Source organism: Macrobrachium rosenbergii, chromosome 26 (genome assembly GCF_040412425.1).
Source record: "Macrobrachium rosenbergii isolate ZJJX-2024 chromosome 26, ASM4041242v1, whole genome shotgun sequence".
NCBI lineage: Eukaryota > Metazoa > Arthropoda > Malacostraca > Decapoda > Palaemonidae > Macrobrachium > Macrobrachium rosenbergii.
In genome coordinates, this window is record NC_089766.1 from 45,980,864 (window position 1) to 46,005,243 (window position 24,380).

Here is a 24,380-nt window from a genome sequence, read left to right on the forward strand (position 1 = left end):
GGCTTCCAGAGAATATGGTGTTCATTAGGAAGGTGTAAGAGGAAGTAAAGGGAAATACAGAAAGAAGAGATACCACTTATTACAAAAGAAAAAATAAAGTAATAAGTAGATAAACAGATAAGAATGTATGAAAATGCAGGAATAGCATTAGGGTAGTAATGCATTGCATTTTCACTTGAACTTCTGAAGTTCCAGTGGCACAACATCCTCTGGGAGACTGTTCCACAGTCCAACGGTGTGAGGAATAAAGGACCTCTTGAAGAGGTTCGACAGCGAGGCACAATGCCACTACGGAAATTTCAGTTGCAGTGACGAGAAGTGCCGTAGAAGGCCTGCAGAAATTCTCGTTTCTAGAATACTTTTGTCTGACAGATAAGGTTTTTATTTCACTGAATTCCATCATAGAAACCGTGTAAGCTCTGATGATGATGTCGACGAAGCAGCTAAAACTACAACCACCACGACTAGATGGAAATAATATATCTATTCGTGTAAGTGAGTTTTACTATCTCAAATTCCCACATTCGTTAGTCACTGGGAGAATTCAAACGGTATATTGAATCCAGTAATAACAAACTAAAACATATTAAACCCACTGTTGGTTTGTAGAGTTCTTCATTCCAAAAAGAACGCCACACTTCGGTAATTTTATCCCTTCTTTGAACTGGTTACATTTGTGCCTGACCCAATTGTATTTGATGGAAAATAAAGTAAATAAAGCAGTGCTTAGATTTAGCAGATTTATATAACTTTAGTTTCATCCAAATCAGGTTTTGGATACAAAACCATGAGAGAAATTTGTCAGAATCTTCAGCGTTTTGTGTGTCGTGAAGTCGTTAAAAACTTAAAATTTATTAAATCAGATCTAATACATTGATTAGAACAAACCCTCGTGTCGGTTCTGTGAAGCCAAAGAATATATCTGAGTGGACTGGTTAAGCAATATAAAGATTGTATTGTCAAGATGCATATTCATGGTCGTGTTTGTTTGGCATATATATATATATATATATATATATATATATATATATATATATATATATATATATATATATATATATATATATATATATATATATATATATATATATATGTATGTAAAAGAGAGAGAGAGATAGAAACACAAAAGTTGCCCAATTCTAATTAAAAGATAACAGAATATACCACCTGATATTAAAACATACCTAGACACCAATAAAAGCCAAAACTCTCATGCGAAAAAGGAATAACCTCGTAACTGTATTTATCTCAAAGAAGAAGAAGAAAAAAAAGAGGAAGAACTAGAATTAGAAGCAGTAAAAGAAGAAGAAGAGGAAGAAGTAGAAGCAGCAGCAGCAGCAGCAGTTTTAAAAGAAGAAGAAGAAGAAGAACGCCGCTCCCCAAAACGTAAACAATGGCTTTAGGAAAGTGGCCGACCGTATGGCGGAAGGTAGGAAACGACATTTGATTTGGTTTTTGGTTCGTAAATGTAAATGTAAACGTAAATCTGAAGTCATATATTACTTTATGGACTCCGTAAGTAGATTTTACTTAATAAAGAAGAGGAAATTGAATAATAAAATCGGAAATAAAACCAATTTTCTCGCCGGGAAGCCAAACTTTTCCCGATGGAGCTTCGTGACCGTGAAAGTAGCTTGATTTAGGAAAGAAATTTTTTAGGAAAGAAATTGTTTAGGAAAACAATTGTTTAGGAAAGAAATTGCTTAGGAAAGAAATTGTTTAGGAAAACAAATGTTTAGGAAAACATTTGTTTAGGAAAGAAATTATTTAGGAAAACAATTGTTTAGGAAAGAAATTGTTTAGGAAAACAGTTGTTTAGGAAAACATTGTTTAGGAAAGAAATTGTTTATGGAAACAGTTGTTTAGGAAAGAAATTGTTTAGGAAAACAGTTGTTTAGGAAAGAAATTTTTTAGGAAAGAAATTGTTTAGGAAAACAATTGTTTAGGAAAGAAATTGTTTAGGAAAACAATTGTTTAGGAAAGAAATTGTTTAGGAAAACAATTGTTTAGGAAAGAAATTGTTTAGGAAAACAGTTTAGGAAAGAAATTGTTTAGGAAAACAGTTTAGGAAAGAAATTGTTTAGGAAAACAGTTTTTTAGGAAAGAAATTGTTTAGGAAAACAGTTTAGGAAAGAAATTGTTTAGGAAAACAATTGTTTAGGAAAGAAATTGTTTAGGAAAACAGTTTAGGAAAGAAATTATTTAGGAAAACAATTGTTTAGGAAAGAAATTGTTTAGGAAAGAAATTTAGGAAAACAATTGTTTAGGAAAACAATTATTTAGGAAAACAATTATTTATGGAAACAGTTGTTTAGAAACAATTGTTTAGGAAAACAATTGCAGAGGATTTCAGTGGAAAAACAATTTTGGTAAGAGGAAAACCAATATAGCGTATTACCAACGGGGATTAAAACGGGGAAAATACAGGTTTTCCTGATAGATTTTCATGTGATTTTGACAATTTTCATATATATATGCTCCCGTACGTGGTGCACTGTAGGCATTACGTAAGGGTCTCGGCGGCTTCCCGTCCGTAGCCCGTAGATGCAACCTCTTTATTTTACTCTACCTCCATTCATGTTATCTCCCTTCCACCTTACTTTCCACCCTCTCTAACAATTGATTCACAGTGCAGCTACAGAGAGGTTTTCCTCCTGTTACGCCTTTCAGACCTTTCGACCATCGATTTCCCTTTCAGCGCCGAATGGCCTTGTAGGTCCCAGCGCTTGGCGTTTGCCTAAATTATATTCTATTGGTATATATTTCCCCTGGGAATGTTTGGTTAACCCAGTTAAATTTCCCGTGTTTGATGAAATGCTAGTAGGCGTAGCCTAGGCTAGTGTTCGGCGGTCTTTGGTAGGGAGCTGGTGCTTAAGGGTGGAACGAATAACCGAAAATGGGTGTAAAAGAAGGTTACTGACAGAGAAGAGAACCATTTGCAAAGAAGTATTAAAGTTTTGGGGTAACGATTACTGTGGTAGCCTACATCCCAACCCAACCTAACCTAGTTTCTCCTTATGGGGGTAGCGCCGTCGATGTACCTCGTGCGGTGCACTGTAGGCGTCATTTAAGGTTCTTTGCGGCGTTCCTTCGGCCCCCAGCTGCAATCCCTTTCGTTTCTTACTGTATTTCCTCTTTTCATATTCTCTTTCTTCCATCTTACTTTCCTCAACCCTCCCTTAACAGTTGATTGATAGAGCAACTGCTTTGAGGTTTTCCTCCTGTTATACCTTTCAAACCTTCTATCGTTAGTTTCCGTTTCAGCGCTGAAATAACCTCACACGTCCCAGTGTTTGGCCTTTGGCCTAAATTCTATATTCAGTTAACCTAACCTAGGGTATTGTGTCCCACTTAAGGCCGCCACTAACGTTCAGTTATGCCTGTGCATTCAAGACTGAACGTTAATGTGAACAACCTGAACAGTTCGTGCAGGCGACCTGAGCAAATACCTCATCTCAATTGATTGGCTTTGGCCAAACGGCTGCGTACGCGCAATTCAACATTAATGTTGGGGAGGCAACTTTTTTGGCTCGGTTCGCTTTTCATCCCAGGACAGGTAATATGTATCGGTCAGGAAGAGAATGTTGAGTTTTATTCAGTTTAAAAGTGTTTATAACAAAATTTATGATGTATTGGATTTACTTGTTTTTTTTTTTTTAATAATTGATGTGGATGTCAGATTAATATAAACAGGCAGTTCCCGGTTTACAACAGCGGTTCCATTTCGACGCCACGTCGTTAGCCGAAAATCATTGTAACCCGAAATATTATCGAAAATTGTAAGAAAACCATACTTTTAATCATTTGGGTGTCTTGTAAATAACATAAACTGCATGTTTATTGAGTTTTTCATCAAAAAACCTCCAAATATTGACCGTTCTGCCCTTGTGGATCCATATTGCTTCCACCGGATTGGCGTCGTAAACCCAGAATGTCTTGTAACCCAGGAAATAATTTTTTATGAATATATTTGAAGAGCTTTGTAAGCTCAGAATGTCATAAGCCGAGGCCGTTGTAACCCAGGGACTGTCTGTATTTATAATCTTGCAATCTTCCACAGGAAAAATAATTGTATAATGAAGGCTGAAAGTGGCAGCATCATTCCTGAATATCATGTAGATTTCATTGAAATCTCTATGAATGAGACTTGGCATGGACAGGTGGAATCCAAAGGCTATAGTAACAGATTAAGCCTTTGTATGTTTATTCATGGTTATAAACCATATATGCAAGTCAGTTTTTAAATAATAAATATTCATTTTGGCAGTATAATATAAAACAAGAATAGGCCTATAATACATCTATTCATGATTATGCATCATATATGTACAGTAATTCATTTCTAAAATGAGAAGAAAATATTTTACTTTTTCATTAAAAAATGTTAGACCATGTGTGGTTATTCACAGCTCACATCCCATGTAAGCCAGTTTTGAAATGAAATTAGACTAATCAACACACAAATGAAATAAAGGAATAGTAGTAAACTGAGGATATTCACTCATCATAACACATCATAAAGGAGTCATTCTTTAACTGAAAACAGATCTGTATTAAGCGTTTTAATGAAACGGAGAAAAACAGTACTATGCCTATAGCCTACAGTATATGTCAACTCTGAAATTAAAAGAGACAATTACTAACTTAATTTACACTATTATCTTGCCATGGAAGTCTTCCTTCATCCATTAAATATTCAATAAACATGATGAAAGTCCATGGGGCCAAATTTAAACTCTTGTTAACAAATTCACGTTGGAGTATTGAATCAGTTTTTTGTCAACCAACCTTTCACTGGACGTCTTACTTGATGTTTATAAATTTTTTTAAGCGGTTACAAGTCAGTTACAACCAGAGCATCATGTGTTGATGCCATGGCTGCTACGGAGGAAAAAGACTATCATTAGTGGTTTAGATTTGCTTGCACAGGCCGACCTTGCAGGCACGACTGTACAAGTATGACTGAACATTAGTGGCGGCCTTTCAGGGGATACATCCTAACCTAACCTAACCTAGCTGGGGTATTGTGTTGCGCTCGGATACATCCCAGCCTAACCTAACCTAGGGTGTTGTGTCCCACTTAAGGTGATACATCCTAACCCAACCACCTTTAATCTCATTAACCTAACCTTGGGTGCAGTGTCCACCTCACTTGGCCTAGTGGGTGAGGACAGACCGTAACCTTCCAGAACCTACCTTAAACTTACTGCCTACCAGCATCATAAGCCGTGAAGACAATTTTGTATTACTGGAAATTTTAGATAACTGAATATGGAGTAAGTCACCATTTCTTGGCCATTTTCATAAATTTTAGACCTAAAATTTATAAAGTACACCTGTACTCTTAAGCATTTTTTCCTTATTCTGAAACAACAAGACGAAAGCTGTTTGCATCCAGTGGAGGTCATATATATGTTAAACGTAAAATGATTTTGAAGGGCAATACTTCATGGAAGAACCAGTTTACTAACGAAAACATCTCCCAAGAGAGAAGTGGGAGTAGTCTTAATATATTAAAATAACGGGAAATGAGGATCTAGAATGCAGTCCCCCCGCCTTCTGTTGTCTTCAAGATTTAGGTCTCGTCTGTCACCTGCTTTTTTGGGTGAAGATCCTCCCTTTTTTACTCTTTTTTTTATAATTTTTCAAATTTCCATCCTACATGGTCTGGGTTAAGGGTTTTGCTTACCATACGTAACAACTTTTCCATTTTATGAAGAGTAGTGTGACTACTTTATTCCTTTTTTATGGTATTTTAGTTGGTACATTAATAGGACAGAAATAATTAGATAGCAGCAATCTTAAGTTAATAATTTGGGTCATAGATATAACCTGAAATAAATGCATAAAAATGTAGCCAAACAGGTCATTCATGGTCATCCTACCCTACTCTCACTTACACCACCACCTCATATCAAGATCTGTTGTGAGTCTGTCTGGATTGCAGGCATAAACTGCTGCCATGTTGTTGATATTTATCCCCATCATTTTCTTCCCCCATCTCTAGTTGCCATGCTTAATATTAATACTTGTTACACCATGCTCTTGAAAATAATGAGGACATTTTCAGTTTGCATTTAAGAATATGTGCAAAACTCTTTAATTTCTAAAGGCTTCAGGTTAGGACAGAATTCTCTGATTATACAGTTAGAGATTGACTTTTTTTTGCTAACGAAACTGCCATTGTTGTACATTATGCTATACCCTCACGAAAGGTGTTTAGTAACCTAACAGAAGTCTGCAAAATCTTTGGCTTTACCAGTAGTCTACAAAAACTTGTATGACTTATGGAGATCAGAAAATGAACCTTTACTTAGATGTGTAGTTGATAAGTGATGATGTATGTTGTTTAGAAGCCTCTGCCTGTAAGTAAAATCCACTTTCATAAGTTAATTGACTTTTCTTTTTATTGTAAAATAAAATGTGAGTGCTAATACTGTATTATCGTTTGTACACACGTACCTTTTTTCTGTGTAATGAGAATCCCTAAATCAATCTCTCTCATTATTTATACATCAGGTATTAGTTTGACATTACTGAGGCGTGACAACACCAACTTAGTACTGTACTAAAAATAAGAGAAATGCATTTAGCATTTGTTCCTATTTTATAAGATGTAAATTTGTTACACTGGACAAATAGAATCACATTCCATAGACAACTGCACCTGTTGTAGACATGCCAAAGTTTGAAAAAATTATTAAAGTTTGAAAATGTTGGTGTTAAAGGTGCCTCATATGGTTCAGATGTAAGTTTAAGAAATATCCACCTGGTATGTAGTAGTTTTCTTGACTTTTTGTTAAAGTGAGTTCAGTTTGATAGAATGGTTAAAGTTAAAACAAGGTTAGTTTTTACAAAAATTGTGCGTTATCTCCCTTGCTTTAGGCGGTAGAAAGATGACCTAATTATGCAAACTAGCTCAAGGAACTCGGCAACTTTCATTGCTGTTGCTTGAGAAAGTTGGGGATTCACTGGTATCACAGAGTGACAGATTGGGAAGTCTTGAATAGGGCAGGTTTTGACTTTATTTATAGCCATATAAGTAGGAAAAGACTGTTGTTTAGGCCGCCTTAAAAGAACATATGAAAAACTAGAAGACCCTTTTGCTCAGCTCCAACTCTGAAGTGGGATCTATATTGTTAGATAAGACGTGAGGAGGAATGGTTTGTTAAATATGAATCTCTCATATACCGTGAGCAGTAATGTTTGATGTTTCTTGTTGATTTCCATTACAGTACATCTTCTTATGACTGATATTGGGAAATATTTCAGTATTTTCATTACTATTTTTATATTTCAGTTACTACAACCGTTACCAAGCTGAAAAATGGCATCACTTGAGCACATAAACGAGGTCATAAAGAAAGTTGCCAAGTTCCTCTCACCTTTACTGCCCCTCTCGTCATGTCACATGGTGGATTACATAACAGCCGACCACTGGGAAAACTTGGTACCCGAACAAATTCGTGAAGATCTGTCCAACCTACCTAGAGAGCAACTACAGCACATACCGTCTGCATCGTTGTTGAACGAATTAGGTAAGGTGTTTGTGCACACGTACGCACTCTACCATTCTTTCGTGTACCTAGACTGGAAGCAGCCCTCCAGAGTGTGCTTACTGGGACCAGACATTAACAGTGGAACACATTCTGGTGGTCTGCCCCAGATATTTTAACCAAAGAGAAAGATCTTTCCAGGGCAAATCCCTCGGATGTTTTGGGAGATGAAGCGGGTATTTCTGCTATCGTCTCTCTTTTAAAGTGTATGTGTAAAAATTATATTGACTTGATTTTTTTAATATTTATATATCACATCATACAGATTTTCAACGATAATTTTTTTTCAATTCATTAGACTTCCTATCATTATTTTATTTATGGGTCACATCACTATATTTTATTTATTAATCATTTCATTCCCTAATTCATTAATTTATTTACCTCAATATAATTTATTTACTCTTCACTACGGCGCTGAATGACCTCCATGGCCCCAGTGCTTGGGCTTTGGCTCTAAATATCATACATCCATCCATGTACCCAAACCAAAACTTGCAACATCGAACACCTGGTGTCATTTGTTCATGAGGTCCAGGAAGTGAGAGCACTAAATGAGTCCTTGAGCACCCAACTCCATATACAGTGGATGACTACAGGTGGTGACATAGGTGATACAGAGTATCGATTCACATTTTGCACGATGCGACAGTGTTTTCACAAACGTGAAAGTCATGATGTGCAGAGAAAGTCGACCATTCCAGGTTGACAGAAGCTAATGATGGGGTGTACAGGATACAGGCAGTCCCCCGGTTATCAGTGGGGGTTCCGTTCCGACGGCGTGACGTTAAGTGAAAATTGGCGATTTTTGGTGCTTTTTTGCCGATTTTTGGTTATTGGCGCCGAAAATTGCTGATTTTCATCACTAGACAAGCCCAGAAAAACCGGATCGCCGATAACCAAGCCCGTCGATAACTGGGGACTGCCTATATACCATCGTTAATTAATAAGTAAGGCTAAAATACCATAGATTGGTGAGAGGAGCTCTGAGCTTGGAGATATGTGACCGTAATCCTTTCATATATGTATCTCTCTCAAAAAGGTCTTTAAGTAACTGTCTATACATTGTGAAGTTTGTAATTATAGTAATGATGAAATTCATATGTATGCATTACTATTTTCAGTGTGAATTTCTTTTGACAGCTTACTGTGTGTGGTGTCGTATACCTACCCTAGTTACCATACTTGATTTCCTCTAAGTTTTGCTGGTGTGTCTTATATAAGGTTATAAGTGGATTGATAATTTTCTGGTTGTACGTTTGATTTAAAATTTAGTGGCAGTACAAGAATATACTCATTTCTAATGTTCTATATCTTGCTGCCTGAGCTCTTGCCTACCAGTCGAGAGGACTGGGGTTCAAATCCCACCACTCACTGGTGGCTTGGGGATGGCGCCATTGCATAAACCCGGTGGCCCACCAATCTAGCGGTCTGAAAACTCGAGAGGGTTAGTAAGAAAATAGGTACCACCCCTCGGGCTGGGGTGTTAACAGTGGGCCTAGTGACACACTGGCCATGTGTCTTAGACAACGGGACTTCTCCCTCACTGGCTGTCGGCCTAAGAAACTGGAGTTCAGCACCGGCCATGGGGGAAATCTTGCGATTAGAGATTAAGAAGCGTTGGCAGTAAATATAAAAAAATGCAGAATGTAGTTTCTATTGAAATATTGAGTCACTTGTGACCACCCATGAGTCCCAGGATTTGTGTCAAATTATTATTTCCCTTCTGCATTTTTGCTTAGTTCATGGGAACATGTAAGCAATAAACAGTGATGGTATTTTTCCATTGATAACCTCAGTACAGCTACAGACACCAGGAAGCATAGTTAACACCCTGGAAAAGATTCGGAGCAAATCCAAGACACCTTGATAGCTTGAAAACACGGGTTATTCAAACAGTTAGTGGTATCTGATGTACAGCAGAGATTTTGCACTGTATTGTAAAGTGTTATTAGGATTGCACTAAAAAATAATGAGGGCTATGATTGTTTGGTACTGAGATTCATGTGTCGTAGCTTGTAAAAACAATTTTTTGTGTCCAGTGATGGACTTCAGGCACACATGATTGTCATTTCATCTAAAATCGTGCTTTGGTATTGTGATGAAGGTCTTCAGATGTCTTTATGATTACTTCTGCATTTTGCTTTGTACTCAAGCTGGACATCGATGGTTTAAAGGTACCTGCAAGCATGCTTGCACCTTTGTGACAATTTCCAGATAACTCTTTCCATTCATGTACCTTGTTTAACTTTCAGACAGATTTACTTTTGGGGATTACCAAAACTCATCTTCCCCAACTTTGAACAGTCATCCTATTCTTTGACATTTGGCAAAATACTGCTGTTCATCCACTTTCCAGTGATATACAGTATAGATGTCTTCTGCTGCATTAGTAATTATGAATTCAGAAATAGACTGCTCTTTCTTTCAGTTTTAGACCACAGAGGCTTTTTTTTTTTAAATATTTTTCCTTGACTTACATGTGTGAATAATTGGAAGGTTAGCTTCATAGAACCTGCAGATAGGCATAACACTTGATTCCTTCTCAGTAGGCTCTTTGGTGATAACTACACGAGCAGTTCCCTAAGTACCACCTAAATCATCTTCATTTCATCCTTGCTCGCCTCACAAGGAGTCTTGAAGTCAGGAATATTAACATTCCAGTTGATAGTACAGGAAGTCCCTGGTTTACAAAGGGGCTTCCATTCCGACGCCACGTCATAAGTAAAAATTTGTTGTAACCTGAAATGTTGTCGAAAACCTTACTTTTAATTCTTTGGGTGTCTTGAAAACAACGTAAACTACATTTTTATTGAGTTTTTCATCAAAGAACATCCAAATTTTGACCATTCTGCCATTTTTGAGCCATATTTCTTCCATCAGATCGGCATCGTAAACCCAAAACATGCCTTGTAACCCAGGAAATAATTTTTGATAAGTTCCAACTTTTGTCAAATTGACAATAGGTTAGATTAAGTTTGCCTCTTAACTACTGCGGCTTGCAGTTACCACACATTCCTTGAAGAGGTAGTATTTCATATCTCTTGGTTGAAGAAAGTCCAAATCTACATAATGTAAAGTAGTATGTGTTATATTTCTTGAAGAATGCATCTAAATTTTTGAATAAAGTACATATTGCTTGAAGATTGGGTTTCTCCCCTTAAAAATGAACTGTAATTGATAGTGTGTGGTTTTCCACACTTCGTAAAGGCAGCTCATTTTCACTCTGACCACTTGTATTTTGACAGTGTCTCGCATAAATTCTCAATGGCTTCATTTTCCTCTTGTCAAAGGAAAGCACCACTAATTGTTAAAAAAAATCTGTTTTTTCCTTAAATGTGACTCAAAATTCCATGTTGTTTTGAATTCATTGGTTAATGATACTTATGTATAAACTTTTACATAAATTTTTTTGTTTTAGGCGATGAACCCGTTGATAGCAATTGGAGTTTAGCAACAAGCAGTTTGTCCTCGTACTTGTCTGCCATTCGACAGCATTCTCTCTCTTCTTTAGGAGTCCTTACACCGGTAGATGAGGTAATATAGAAACTTCTTGCTAAAACATTTTGTTTACCTTCAGAAAATGACTTTTAAGAAATCCTACCCTTTTTTCATTGATATACAGTTTAACCAAACCACTGAGTGAAAATCATCAGTTTTTATAGGCTGAAGAAAGAACTCTTATTTATAAGCTTGTTTTTGTTACTCAGAAGATACAGTGTTATGAAGTGGAAGCTTATGTGGACCTTCAAACCAGCCATTTCAAAGGTAGAAATTGTGGCTGACTGGGCTACGTAAATAAACTTACTATTAGTTATATGTAAACATCTCATTAAAAGCAAGAATATTGGAATTGAGAAACAGTTTTCCTTATCATAAAAAGATGATTAATGAAAATAAAGACTGTATGTTGGATATACTGAAGTAATTTAAATATGAAAATTACTAATAATGTACTTGAAGTAAATAAATTCCCATACATTTTTCAAGAAAATATACTTTCAGATCAGTAGATGTTAAACAGGAAAGTTAGAAATGTAAGGAAACTACAGTAATAGCTCCTCAATTTAGCAGACTTCAGCCTGTCTGATTTTTTAACTTATCAGCCATGTAATTACAAGCATTTTTGTATGGCTACTCTTTTAAAAGCGATGCATTTTAAACATAAATCTTTTGAATTGAATTATTAATGTAAATTACTGCTTAGTGTAAAATGAAAATGTCATGGAATAATAATTTGTTGTGAGACATGTTGAATGTTCAGGTATAAGCACTACTCAATGGATCTTGTTTTTGTAAAACTAGTCTTAGTACTTTTGTGTCAGTAAAGAAAAGGAATATTGTACAGGGTGTCCCCTAGTTATGATGGCACCAACTATGGTGTTCCGATCTTATGGCGCTTTTTCAAATACATTTACCAAGAATGGGTATTTAGTTACAGTGCCATAAGTGCCGTTAACAGCGCTTACGACGCCGTTAACGGCACTTAAAACAAGAATGGGTCTCTAGTTACGGCACCTGTTTATTAATAAGCATTGACTTGGGGTGTAAGTCGGCGACTGCCTACCATACTGTGTCCATACCCTTTGTGACTGTCAATGATGAGGTGAATATAGGACAACTAATGGATAATGTTTCCTACAGAAAAGGGAATAATGAAGCAAACAGAAGATCCTGTTGCTATTACAGTTTTTATCATCATTATTGGCAGGTCAAGCCAAGGCAGTATCAATCCTGCATGTTCATTGGTTGCTAACAATGAATAGATAGTTGCCAGTAGGAATTCTTTATTTCAGACTTGTACTATTTAAGGTCAACAATTTTCAAACATTTAGATGAAGTAGGTATCATATTCCAGTTGGTAGCACATTCTAGTATTGACCTCGCATTAATTTCCCAACAGATTCTGGAAATCTATGGACCTCAAGAAGTCGCTACTCTGCCAATGAAGGGAGTGATGTCTAAGAAAAAAACCCACGAGGTTGAGACGATGAGCAGGGTTATAAGCCGTCTTGCAAAAGGTCAGGCACTTATACTATTGTAAGGGATCTGTGAGACTGTGATTTTGCATAATCCTACACGTTTGGGAACATATTGTCGGTTTGACGGTTTACCAAGAGCTACCAGAATCTTTTGTGATTAGATCTTTGTTCATAGACATTTATCTTTCATATCCTTGTTCTGGAAACATTTTAAGAAGTAGGGAAATGGAAAATAGATTTCACTACATAATCTTCATGCTATAAAGAAAAACCTTAAACTGGTAAAGGAAATATTTAATGTAAAAAAGATAACGGGAATGATGATGACCTATAAGTATTGCGTTCCAGGTTGTGGAGTTGATTGGATAGTCGATTTAGGAAGTGGTAAAGGTTACCTCAGCACATCTTTGGCATTGCAGTACAACCTGAATGTCATTGCCATTGACTCTAGTGAAGAGAATACATCAAATGCAATGGTCCGCAAGACGAAACTGCAGGTGAGTGTGCGATCATTTATTTTTTTCATTACATTTTTGTGAACTATAGACCGTATTTTTATTTGTGGGGGCAGCAGTACTTTTGCAATTCATAGGCACTTTTTTTTTTTACTTTTATGTAATTTACTTATATGCCACAAATGGTCGACCATTTTTTCAAGTTTAAGAAGTCGAGTGTATTACATTGCAGTGCAGATTTCATTTTCATCTATCATTATAGTTAGTAGCTGTAGACACTTCCTTTATACGATGCTAAATTATACATCAGTAATACACACTTCATATTTCAAAAGCTCATTTTGCATTTCAGAAGTTTTGGAAAAGTCTCAAGAAAACGGAAGAAGACAAACTGCTTGGTAGACCGCTCAAGAAAGGGAAACATCGAAGAAGAAAAATCAAGCCGGCGGAAGCTTCTAGCAATGAGGCTGAGTCGAGAGATTGTCCATCATCACAGCATAACAGGGACAGCAGCAGACACATAGCCATTACGGCTTTCGTAACAGAAAACACAAATTTATTACAAGTCGTTAAGGAGAGCATCGAAAGTGAAGGCGATGTTTCGAGTGGGCCTTTAGTTGAAGGTAGTTCTTCGAGTATTACGGGTAATCAAAGTAGTTCTTCTGGAAATGAATGCTGTGATATTGTACAGAATAGTGATACTAGAAGATTAGATGATGAATCTGCAAAATACTGTATAGATCGAGCGAGCGTGTCAGAAAGGCCACAAGAGAATGGAGAAGAAACCCAGACTTCTCAACATTGTGTTGTACAGGATAAAGGGTCACCTGTAACTAGTCAAAACAAGTGGTCTGATGTCAGCAAATTAGGGTTAGTTGGATTACACACCTGTGGAAATTTAGCTCCCAGTAGCATGAAGATATTTCTGTCCAATCCAACCTTAGCATTCCTGTGCAATGTCGGGTGCTGTTATCATCTGATGGAGGAAGAATTTAGTCGGAATCCTTTCATCGATTATGGGGATGATAATCAAGGTAAACCCAAGTCACAAAACACTGATCAAAATCATGTGCCAAAACATAAGCCTGCCAACCCAATGCATCCTTCAGAGCTTCCTAACTTGAGCTTGGGATTCCCTTTGTCAACGGTACTCAGAGAAGAGAGGTTTTCTCTCGGCCGGAATAGCAGGATGCTTTCCTGCCAGCCTGCAGACAGGTTGAATTGCACGGACATGGTAAGCTACACTTGATTTCTTTATATTTATCCATGATGCAGAAGTCAAAGGTCCATAGAATATTTGATGTGCACAGTGTTTTTATGTGTGAAAATTATTTCAAAGAATATTTCATTGGACTCTCTTTCCAAATTAGTAATCACAATGCTTATGAAAATTGCAGAGCAGCACGATGTCACTGTATTGGCGATCCTTACTGCAGGTACTCTTGTTGCATAAGGTCGGGAACATATCTGACATGGCTCACGTTGGCCGCATTGCCGCAAAGTGCCAAAATTTCAATGAGTATGCGCGTGCTGCCTTTGCCAAATTAGGAATTGACGTAGAGGTTTGTACATCTTTTTACGATTGTTAATAGAGGCAGATGGAATTTTTGTTCTGTAGATTTTATTATTTGATGCATATGGTATGGAATAGAAGTGGTTAATGTTGTTATACACGAGTAGTGTGAATTTTTTATTTTGGTTTTTTTAAATTATAGGGGGCATTATCAAACATCAAGTTGGCCATATGATTCATATTTTCCAACGGAAATAGGTCTTCTCATCGAAAGATAAGCTTATTATTAAGTATAGTGATCTTGAAACCTTTGTTTATTGCTTCTAATGCTGGTTTAGAAACTGCTTTTAAAACTTAAAAGTAATGAATAATAATGGAAGTAATTACATATTACATTGATGTGTTTTTCAGAACCAGTGTACTCAAGGAAAAATGCTAAAACTTCCTAGAATGTAAAATAGGATGTTTGTAAATTCTTTAGCTACCAGTAGTGTACAGTAAACCCCCCGTATTTGCAGGGGATGCGTACCACCCCCCTCCCCCACCCCCGCAAATAGCTAAAATCCACGAATACTCAAAACCCCTCTATTTGATAGTTTAAACACAAAAAACCCTCTCCAAAAATGCTTATACCCGAGTATTTTAATAGTTTTATCACAAAAAGTGCATTTAGTCATGAAAATATGAAAATACAGTAATTATTGAATATTTCTCAGTGAAAAATACTGTGAATGGGGAAATTTTCATGAATAATGTGTATATATGTTCCATAGAGAAATCCTCAAATCTTGAGAACGCAAATACTGGGTGTTTAATCTTGGCCAGTGAATGGCAGGGGGGCTAATTGTGAAATAGTAAACAGTTTAGAAGGAATATGGACAGTTAATGCCCACAAGCTATCTTATTAGCAGCACTACAAGCCTACAAATTAACAACATAATTACTAACAGATATATATAAGTAACAAACTAAAATTGAAGTTAAGTAAAGGCCTCTCCTCTCGAAGGTTGGTTCACTCTTTCGTCCAGCCTAGGTTCACTGACTGGGGAATGGTTTTTGACACGTGAAGAGAAATCAGTTAAGGAACTTGAAGGACACTGACCATTCGAAAGATAAAAAATAAATAAATATAGAAAGGGATTAATTGATGACCAGATGAAAATTAAGGCAGAAGGTGTTTAAGATGTAAGAAAATGCAAAGAACTTAGCAAACGTTTAACTTTGTCAAGACACAGCCCAAGTAAAAACGTGAATGTTGGTTATTTACACAATTACTTCCAGAACTTAAGAAGTCTGTAGTTGAAAGAAAAATAATAAAATTCCTTTTAAATATGAGAAACAGTTTGCAGCATTTTTTTTTTTTTGTAAACAACTCGGAAAGGTCAGAGATCAATTTAAAAGATGAAATATTTTATTAGCTTGTAGTGCTAAATTGTAGGCTATATCGACGGACTGGTATATTATTCCTTTTGTAGATAATCTGCTATATCATAGATTGTGTTACAGTCTCCAAAGTCATCAGTCACTCCTTAGAATAAATTAGGTTAATTGAATTTTCATTAGAGAAGGTATGGAAAAGTCATTGCTCTAAAGTTCTCGTGCATACCAGTAACGTTTCTGGTAATTTTTGGCAATTTGTCCTACTTACTTGGTTGATAAATATTCCAGCATGATTATTGATTGTGGTGTGTTGTATTTATTTGCGCATGTAATCGACTAATCCTTTAGAGAAGACAGGCTGTTGCTATTATTGTGATTTATTTTTATTTTATTTTCTTAGTAGCGAATACATTTCTGTAGCTATATCTGTCTCTCTAATCTTTCAAAGTGTTATGAGTTGATCATCTTTATTAATAATATTCATTCTTGATTGGTTTTTGCCTACGGATTAACGAAATAGAAAGATCACTTGGGAATGTGGACTTCCGTTGATCTTTCACGTTCCGAATGAAAAAAAATACGTACAGTGTTGAAAATTTCCTTGTAGTAACTTATTCAACATCTTAAAAGGAGTAAAGTATTTAATTGCATTTGACAGATAAAAAATTAATACAGTTTCATTAACTCAGAGAAACTTTCATTATTCTGCATATTTTTTAACCAGATACAGGAGGAGGAACTGCACGAATATGACAAAAAGTATGGATCACATATCAGAAACTTGGAGATGTTCTTCCTCTTCCGGGCTTCCCTGGCACCCATTATCGAGGGCCTCATTCTTCTAGATAGGCTGGCATATCTGTATGAGCAGGTAAGATTTGTGGCTGGGGTGTATGAAGAGGTAGAAATAATGATTATGTAGTGTAGAAGTACAGTCGACCTCCGCTTATTCACGGTTTAGCATTCGCAGGTTCACCTATTTGCCGATTTTTCCTGTGGAAGTATCTCCGAAATATTTGCAGAAAATTCGCCTATTCGCGAATTTTGTCATGGAGCAATACAGTATTCACTAATTGCCGTTTTTTCATATTTTCATGATTAAATGTTTGAGGGTGATAGTCTAAGGTATATTTGGTGTTTGAACTATTAAAATAGGCAGTTATAAGGATTTTTAGAAGGTATATTTGGTTTTGTAAGTATTAAAATAGGCAGTTATAAGCATTTTGGGGGGAGGGGGTCTCAACTCTTCGCAGATTTTCAGTATTCGTGGGTAGTTGTGGTCCCTATTCCCCGTGAATACCGGGGGTCGACTATGGACATTGTAGTAAAAAGGTATGGAACTGGATTAATATGAATCCTGTAGAGTGAAATAATGAGTATTGTAGATGTTATGATATTTTATTAACTCTAAGCCAAAGTTGTAATTTATAAACCCTGTTGTATATTATTTTACGTGATGTAGCTTTTGTTTTTCTTTGTGTAGAATAATATAGTAATTTATTAACCCCTTTTTGGTGCTCCCATTACATATTAAAAGCAGGTGGGAGATTCTGTAAGTCTTCCTTAATTCTAGATCGGAGTAACTTCATAAAATCTTTTGTAACCCTTTTTCCCATTGTGTAAATCATGTTTCAAGGTTTAGCACTCTTCGTGTAAAAGGTTACTCTTTTGTGTGAATTTTGTGCCACTAGATAGATGGCACTTAAAGTTCTTAGTAGCATTTCCTGGCCTCCGTCTGCAATGGTTTTTGCTTTTGACTTTTCATCCATTCCCTATTGTCTCAATCCATTTAGAGGTGAAGTTTTTCTAAGATCCTTGTTCCAGTTTGCATTTTATGTTTAAGAGTAAATATTCCAACTTTGTGAGATTTGAGATGTGGGACAGAGTGATTTAGTTAAACAACCATATATTAATAATAATAATAATAATAATAATAATAATAATAATAATAATAAAATAATAATAGATGCCGAAGTAGCTCCAGGACTCGTGCAGAAGAGTGTGCTACTAGAAACAGCGCGCATAGTGAGAAAAGTGATGGACTCCTAAAGAGGCAGGATGCAACCCAGAACCCCACATTATAAAAAAAAAACACCCAGTCAAATAGGATGACTGTGGTAGACCAAAAAAAAGAAAATAAATAAAAAGATAATGATATCTTGGAAGGAAACCCTCTTTGAGGCAAACTTCATTGAAAAGAATGGCACTCTGTAAGCGGTTGAGCTTATATTTCGCCTTCTCAACTTGGGGTATAAGTTTCTTCTTTTCAGCAGGTAAATTATAAAGCAGCTGACCGAAGTTCATTTCTTATTCCGGCGCTTCGGTAGTCACTTGCTACCACTGAAGGAGGTGAATGGCACCAGGGTACATGCAGAGAGTATTTATACCTGAAAATGGGTTTACAAAAGAAGGTGGGGGCGATTTTTCATTGATCGGTCATATTCTGGGAGCTCTTCTGTTGCTGGCTGACTGACGTGGGTACTGACTGGTTGGCGCTGGGAGTCTCTGCTTCCGGTTCGAGGAAGAGGGAGGCTGTACTGTTGTCTCAGGGGTGAACGTTGTTGTTCTCCTGACGTTGGTCAGCAGGAGGAGGGTTTTTTGAGTAGTATTTAGTTTTCCACTGTAGAATAGTAAGGGCCTCCTTATAGCAGAGACAGCGGTGGTCCTTGTCGCCATCTAGGATTTTGGTATTCCTTACCATCTGTTGGTGTTGGGGTTAATAATAATAATAATAATAATAATAATAATAATTAATAATAAAAAAAAGTAAAAAGACTATCTGGGACTTGGCCACAACACCAAGGTAAACTTGGAGTGTTTGTACTTGGCATAATGTAGAAGTTCCCGTAGAAGATTAAGGGGCTTCTACTTCAAAAGGTCCTTATTCTTGCCGGAAATGACAGGCCAGGAGACAATGGTAATGGCTAGGTGTGTGAATGATGAACCTTTGTCCCTTGCCTAAGAGAGCTGAGATGCCAGGGCAGTCAAGAAGACCACCGTTTGGAGCATATGAGTTATAGTTGCAGTAGGACTACTGAACTGAGACGACAGGGGTCAGACAACCTTATTCAGTGTCAGTATGGCACTACGAATATGAAAACTATTCTGGAGCGCACTTAGAGGTGTTTGAGTGCTTGAGTAGGCCAAAGAGCAATGGGGATCTTGGCTGAGCTTCACGCTGTTGTCACATCTGTATGGGAAGGATGACTGGAAAGGCTGGTGAACACTGTAGGCAAATGAAAGATCCCCCCTTCTTTGAGTCCTTTTATACTCTATCACTGTCCAATCAAAAGCGCTATTATTCTGGCCAAGAAGACCAACTTTAAGAGATGTCTTTGAAATTGGTTTAACTGTCTTATGAAGAAAATGCTTTTAATTCTTTGGGTTTTTGTAAGATTGCAAGATTATCATATACTGTAATGTCCTGTGTATTATCCAGATAAAACCATCAGCTTTTGTAATTGCTTTCTTTAAAATCTCCTTGAGTGAGATGTCTTCAAAGCTGCTAATTACCAGCATTGTTTAGCAATTTGAAATCTAGTATGGTTATAAGCTTTATGAATGTGTGTATTATGAAATACAGTATTTTAGATAAAAATGACCTTACCACTTCCTGGTATAAGTTTACTTGAACTACAATATTTTGTGGCTTTATAAATGGAAAACAGTGCATGTTGCAATGCAATTCTCTTGGTATTTACACAGTTTTAGTGATATATTTTAGAAGATGACATCTCCATCCATAATATAGCAGCTTGTCTTGACAACCAGTAACGTAACAGTCTGTTAACCTTATAGTTATCAGTAATGTACAAGAAACATGAAGTTTCTTCTCTTCCCCCCAGGGTATTGAGTCAGCTTACTTGGTACAACTGTTTGACCCTGTCACGTCCCCTCGTTGCCATGCGCTGGTGGCTTTCAGGAACAGCTTTGTTGGTAGTTGACATTTGAAGCATTGATAGTCACGATTGTTACTCATTACTTTAAAACATAGCAAAGTCTTCAGAAAAGGTTCATAGTTTCTGATCTGAATGATATATTTTTCTTTTTTTTTTTTTTTTGACGGTCTACTGTCTCAGGTTTATTTAAGAAATTATGTAGTACTTATATAGCTGTCAATTTCCTTCTTGCTTTTGTAGTACCTTCATCTTGATGCACAGTCGATCCCCGGGATTCGCAGACTCACAGTTCGAGGACCCAGTGATTCGCGGAATTTTTCTTTGGAATGTGTGTACGCATTATCGCAGAAAATTTGCCCATTTGCGGAATTTTTCATAGAGAAATATTCTTAAATTACTGTATTTTCATATTTTCCTAAATGCACTTTTTTGTGGTAAAATAATTAATATTTTCAAGTATAAGCATTTTTAGAGGTTTTTTGTGTCATGAAGTATCAAAATAGTTAGCTACAAGCATTTTTAAAGGGGTTTTAAGTATTCGCGGATTTGATCTATTTACGGAGGCCAGTGGTACGCATCCCTCACGAATCCCGGGGGTCGACTGTGGTCACATTAGTCCATCCATATTCTCAAGGTTTAGGGATGATTGTCTTCCAAGTGCAGAAATTTACTTGACTTCATATCCTTTCGAATACAGTTTGTGAACTTATCCTGACTGTGTTGTTACCTATTATAAAATTTTTATTAAAAGGCACTGTAGGAAAGGTTTTTGGTGTTTCACGATATTCTGCCACAATAAAGAAGGAATGGTTGTAATGCCTTGTAACTAACTTTTGCTACAAGAATTATGAATCTTGAGACACTTGATGATATGGTGTGGAAATTCTGAAAGAATATTCTTCAGTACAGTTTAGCTGATTTGCATATGTAAAATGTTTGTACAGCCAGTCAGATAACGCAATCAGGGATATAATAGGCATATGTAGCAGTGAAGAAAATAAGGAAAACTTAAAGGAAAGAAAGGGTACTATACAAGGAAAATAGGACATGAGTAAGAATATTACAGTGTTATATTTATTAAAGTGATCAGCCATATCAACTTATGTATAGATTAACCAAGAAGATGAATTTATGTAGACTCTGACTCAGGACAAGGTAGTGTGTGAGTCTTTTCTGAGCATTCAGCCATTGTAACTTTTGATTCCTTGTATTTGAAAACCAGGCATGAGATTGTAAGCAGGCGATGCCCCGTCTGTTGGCAAAATGCATCAAATGAGCAGGGTTTTTGTAATGGTCGTATGCCGTGAGCATGATGAATTGGTAGCACAGGTACAGTAATCCTTTTACTATTGAATTTTGTTGAAATCCTTAAACTAGACTTATTCCCGTTTAGTGTAGCATCAGTCAGGATCAAGCTTATCTTGCCTATTTAGTTTTTAATTTGTCTTTCGTGATGATGTTTCACTTTACTTGAAAGAACAATTTTAACATCCATTGCTTCTCTTGCTAACATCGCAAGAAATTTCTCCATAAAATAACCTTGACTCTTTGATGTATGGCCTGTGTGGATCGGTGTTAGTTGTCATTGACTGGTGTATAACAAATCAAAACTCATCAGTACTGTACTTCATTGTGTCTCACATTACATTGTTAATATGGCATTTTAATCCAAACAGTAGTATAAAGATGTGCTTAGTTTTATGTGGTTTTCGCTATCGTGAATGATTACTGCTCTGATTAGAGTCCACTACCTTCAGCAGGCCCATGAAATAGATGATTAAGAAGGATCAAAAAGAAAATAACATTTGAACAGGAGTGAAACTAAATTGTAGACTATTGCAATATTTATTAATGTATAATAGTAGGAATAAAAGTCATCAGCAGTGTTTTAATGTCAGAGGGGTTAGACGCAGAATTTCTGTCCTTTCTTCTCAGTTTTGTAAGGTTTTCGACTGAATTCCCATCGACCTCATTTCTTCGTGTATTTCAGTTCAGTCCACTGCACCTCTCTCTAGTAGCGTCAACTTTCTAGTCTACTTTTTTCAGTACATTTCATGCTTGTCACCACAAGTATTATTCTCCTGACATTGATATTTAATCCTCTCCTCTCCTTCCCACTGTTCCATCTGGTCAACATTTGTATAAATCAGAAGCCAGTTGTAAAAGAGAATATTTCAATAAATTGAACTTATACGTTATCTTGAAAAGGCTTTGAAGTCGGAAGAATCTGTCGTAACACGGAATGCTGATATGTTTTTATGAAAATTGAAATGTTAAGAAACAGTATCACATGAAAAAGATTATTGTATCCCAAATGCCCTGTGATACAACCTTATCCATCCATTAATCCAATCCAAAGGACTTCATAACTAATGAAAGATCAAGGGTCTTTAATGTTTAGAATATATTTTCAAGCTGAAGGTACTCAAATGAGTATATACTATGCATGACCATCTGGTGAAGTTTTCAGTACAAAAATACACTAATTTTATGGTCACCAACTTATATGCAAATGTAAGAATACATGATCTTTATTGATAGTTCATTTTTGTTTATTGTTTATCTATGTATTCTGTTACATTTTCTTTCGTAGATGGATGTTCTCTATTTGTGGAAGCTTGCTTAGCAAGTTGATTCCTTATAAATGTATGTTTGTGTTGGAATAGTCATGGTAATTGTGGTAATATAATACAGTTTAAACTAATTACCCTTTTGTATATGGTTTATTTGAAATACTCAGGTGTCAGCATTTTGCTTTAATTTTAATCTCAGTGATTTTAGGCGGTCTTTGCTTGAATTGACCCCCATAGGTGGGATATTTACAATGTTCCTTTTGAGTTGCGCTGTAGGTTGTTGTAAATCACTTCAGGAGTAGCCTGGGTAGTTGGAAATCTAGTTTTAAAATAAATCGAAGGGCGAGGGTGAGCTAAAGCACCTTCTAATTTAAAATTTTTATTGTGCTGCAGTCGTAGTCTTAAAACAACGTTTCAAACGATATTTCGTTCATTTTCAAGTCCTCAAAAATATAAAATGTCAAAATGTTATTAATGAGCATACTGTATATATATAAAACATTTACAATAAAAATAGAAAATTTTGGAAAAACTAATAACATTTATAACATTTTGACATTTTATATTTTTTAGGAAAATATAAAATGTCAAAATGTTATTAATGAGTATACTGTACATATATAAAACATTTACAATAAAAATAGAACATTTTGGAAAAACTAATAACATTTATAACATTTTGACATTTGATATTTTTTAGGACTTGAAAATGAACGAAGCATTGTTTGAAATGTCGTTTTAAGATTACGACTAACGCACAATAAAATTTTAAATTGCAAGATGCTTTGGTTCGTCCTCACCCTTCGATTTATTTTGTTGTGAATATTTTTGCAGTATCTTTTCAGCCCTTCTGCGTTGCTTTTTTCCTTTTTTCATATTTTTTCTTTGCCTATTTCATTGTTTATCTTCTTTAGTCGTACCTTACTGCTGTTTTTTGTTTTTTACCACACATTGAAGATCAGATAGTCAGGGCAAGTCTCAAGAATGTATATAATATGACTCACTGGTCTCAAACTACTTTATAATAATAGTAATTAAATCAGGTACCACTAATTTTGTAACATATCAGTTATTTATATTAATGCCCAATCTTTCTTCTCAGTTATTTCATTAGGCATCACTCCTCCTCCTCTAAGATTTGGTTTTCCTGTAAGATAATGAGCATTATAGTTATTTCTTCTTGTAGGTCGCGAAGTTATGCAAGAATTGTACTACTGTGTGTCAAATAGGATTGTTGTGATAACGAGTTATAGAAAGTTGGTGTGTGAGTATTTTGTTAGCTGTGATATTTGCTTGTGAAGAATAAATACTGGATAAAATGTGTCAGCCTCGAGAACCATAAGTTATATATCTTAAAAAAGGTCACATTTGTGTAATGGTCATATACTTTATGCTAGTATATTTTTTCATTCAAAATTCATTGGACCCCACTTTTTCGTGCTTCACTTTATCACAGATTTTTGTGGAATGTCTTTCAATTTTACATGGGAACTTTCACTAATTCGCAAATTTTCTTTGGACCGTATCTCTAAAATTATAAAAAATTTGCTTTTTTTCTTTTTTCATATTAAAATGGACAGTGAACTGTTAAACCAGGCAGATATAAGCATTTTTAGAGGGGATTCTGCATTTCCGCAGTGGGTGCTGGAACCTATCCCCGTGAAAAAGTGGGGGACCACTGTAGTCAACATATTCAGGTTTCTGGAATTGTGCATTTCAAGAACTTTTGTTGCTTTGAATAAAAACATTTCATTCCTGATGTGTTTGTTGAACCTCGTGTTTAGCATTTGTTTCACGGTCTGCTGCTATTCTTCCTTTCGTCTCTTCCATCAAGAGCAGGTATAATCCCATTTTTTCATGTTGAGGTTTCACCAGATTCATCTCGTCCAGTATTTTGAAGCTTTCCAGTCACCTCTTGTACAAAAATTTGTAAAGGTAGATATTCAGCACAGCAAATCTACAATTAAGTATTTGACATACCTTTCATAAGCAAAATTGCAAAGGACACAACGTAACGAGATG

The 24,380-nt window shown here is 36.0% G+C and overlaps 1 protein-coding gene across 9 annotated transcripts in view; it reads left to right on the forward strand.

The window, feature by feature from the left end:
* The first annotated feature begins 1,352 nt into the window (after positions 1 to 1,352).
* The window catches only part of LOC136853153 (probable methyltransferase-like protein 25), a 46,846-nt gene continuing 23,818 nt past the window's right edge, over positions 1,353 to 24,380 (forward strand). For 5 of the 9 annotated variants that reach the window (XR_010857368.1, XR_010857369.1, XR_010857370.1 and 2 more), the window contains exons 1-8: positions 1,353 to 1,429; positions 7,301 to 7,538; positions 10,978 to 11,093; positions 12,460 to 12,577; positions 12,887 to 13,035; positions 13,346 to 14,227; positions 14,391 to 14,555; positions 16,611 to 16,757. Coding sequence is in view for 3 of the 9 variants with exons in the window: in XM_067128464.1 (XP_066984565.1) it covers positions 7,328 to 7,538; positions 10,978 to 11,093; positions 12,460 to 12,577; positions 12,887 to 13,035; positions 13,346 to 14,227; positions 14,391 to 14,555; positions 16,611 to 16,757 (1,788 nt within the window). In the remaining 6 variants the exon portion in view is untranslated. Of the gene's footprint in view, positions 1,430 to 7,300; positions 7,539 to 10,977; positions 11,094 to 12,459; positions 12,578 to 12,886; positions 13,036 to 13,345; positions 14,228 to 14,390; positions 14,556 to 16,610; positions 16,758 to 19,731; positions 24,115 to 24,380 lie in introns of those variants that run through there. The other 4 variants (XR_010857372.1, XR_010857371.1, XM_067128463.1 and 1 more) reach the window with 3 other exon arrangements.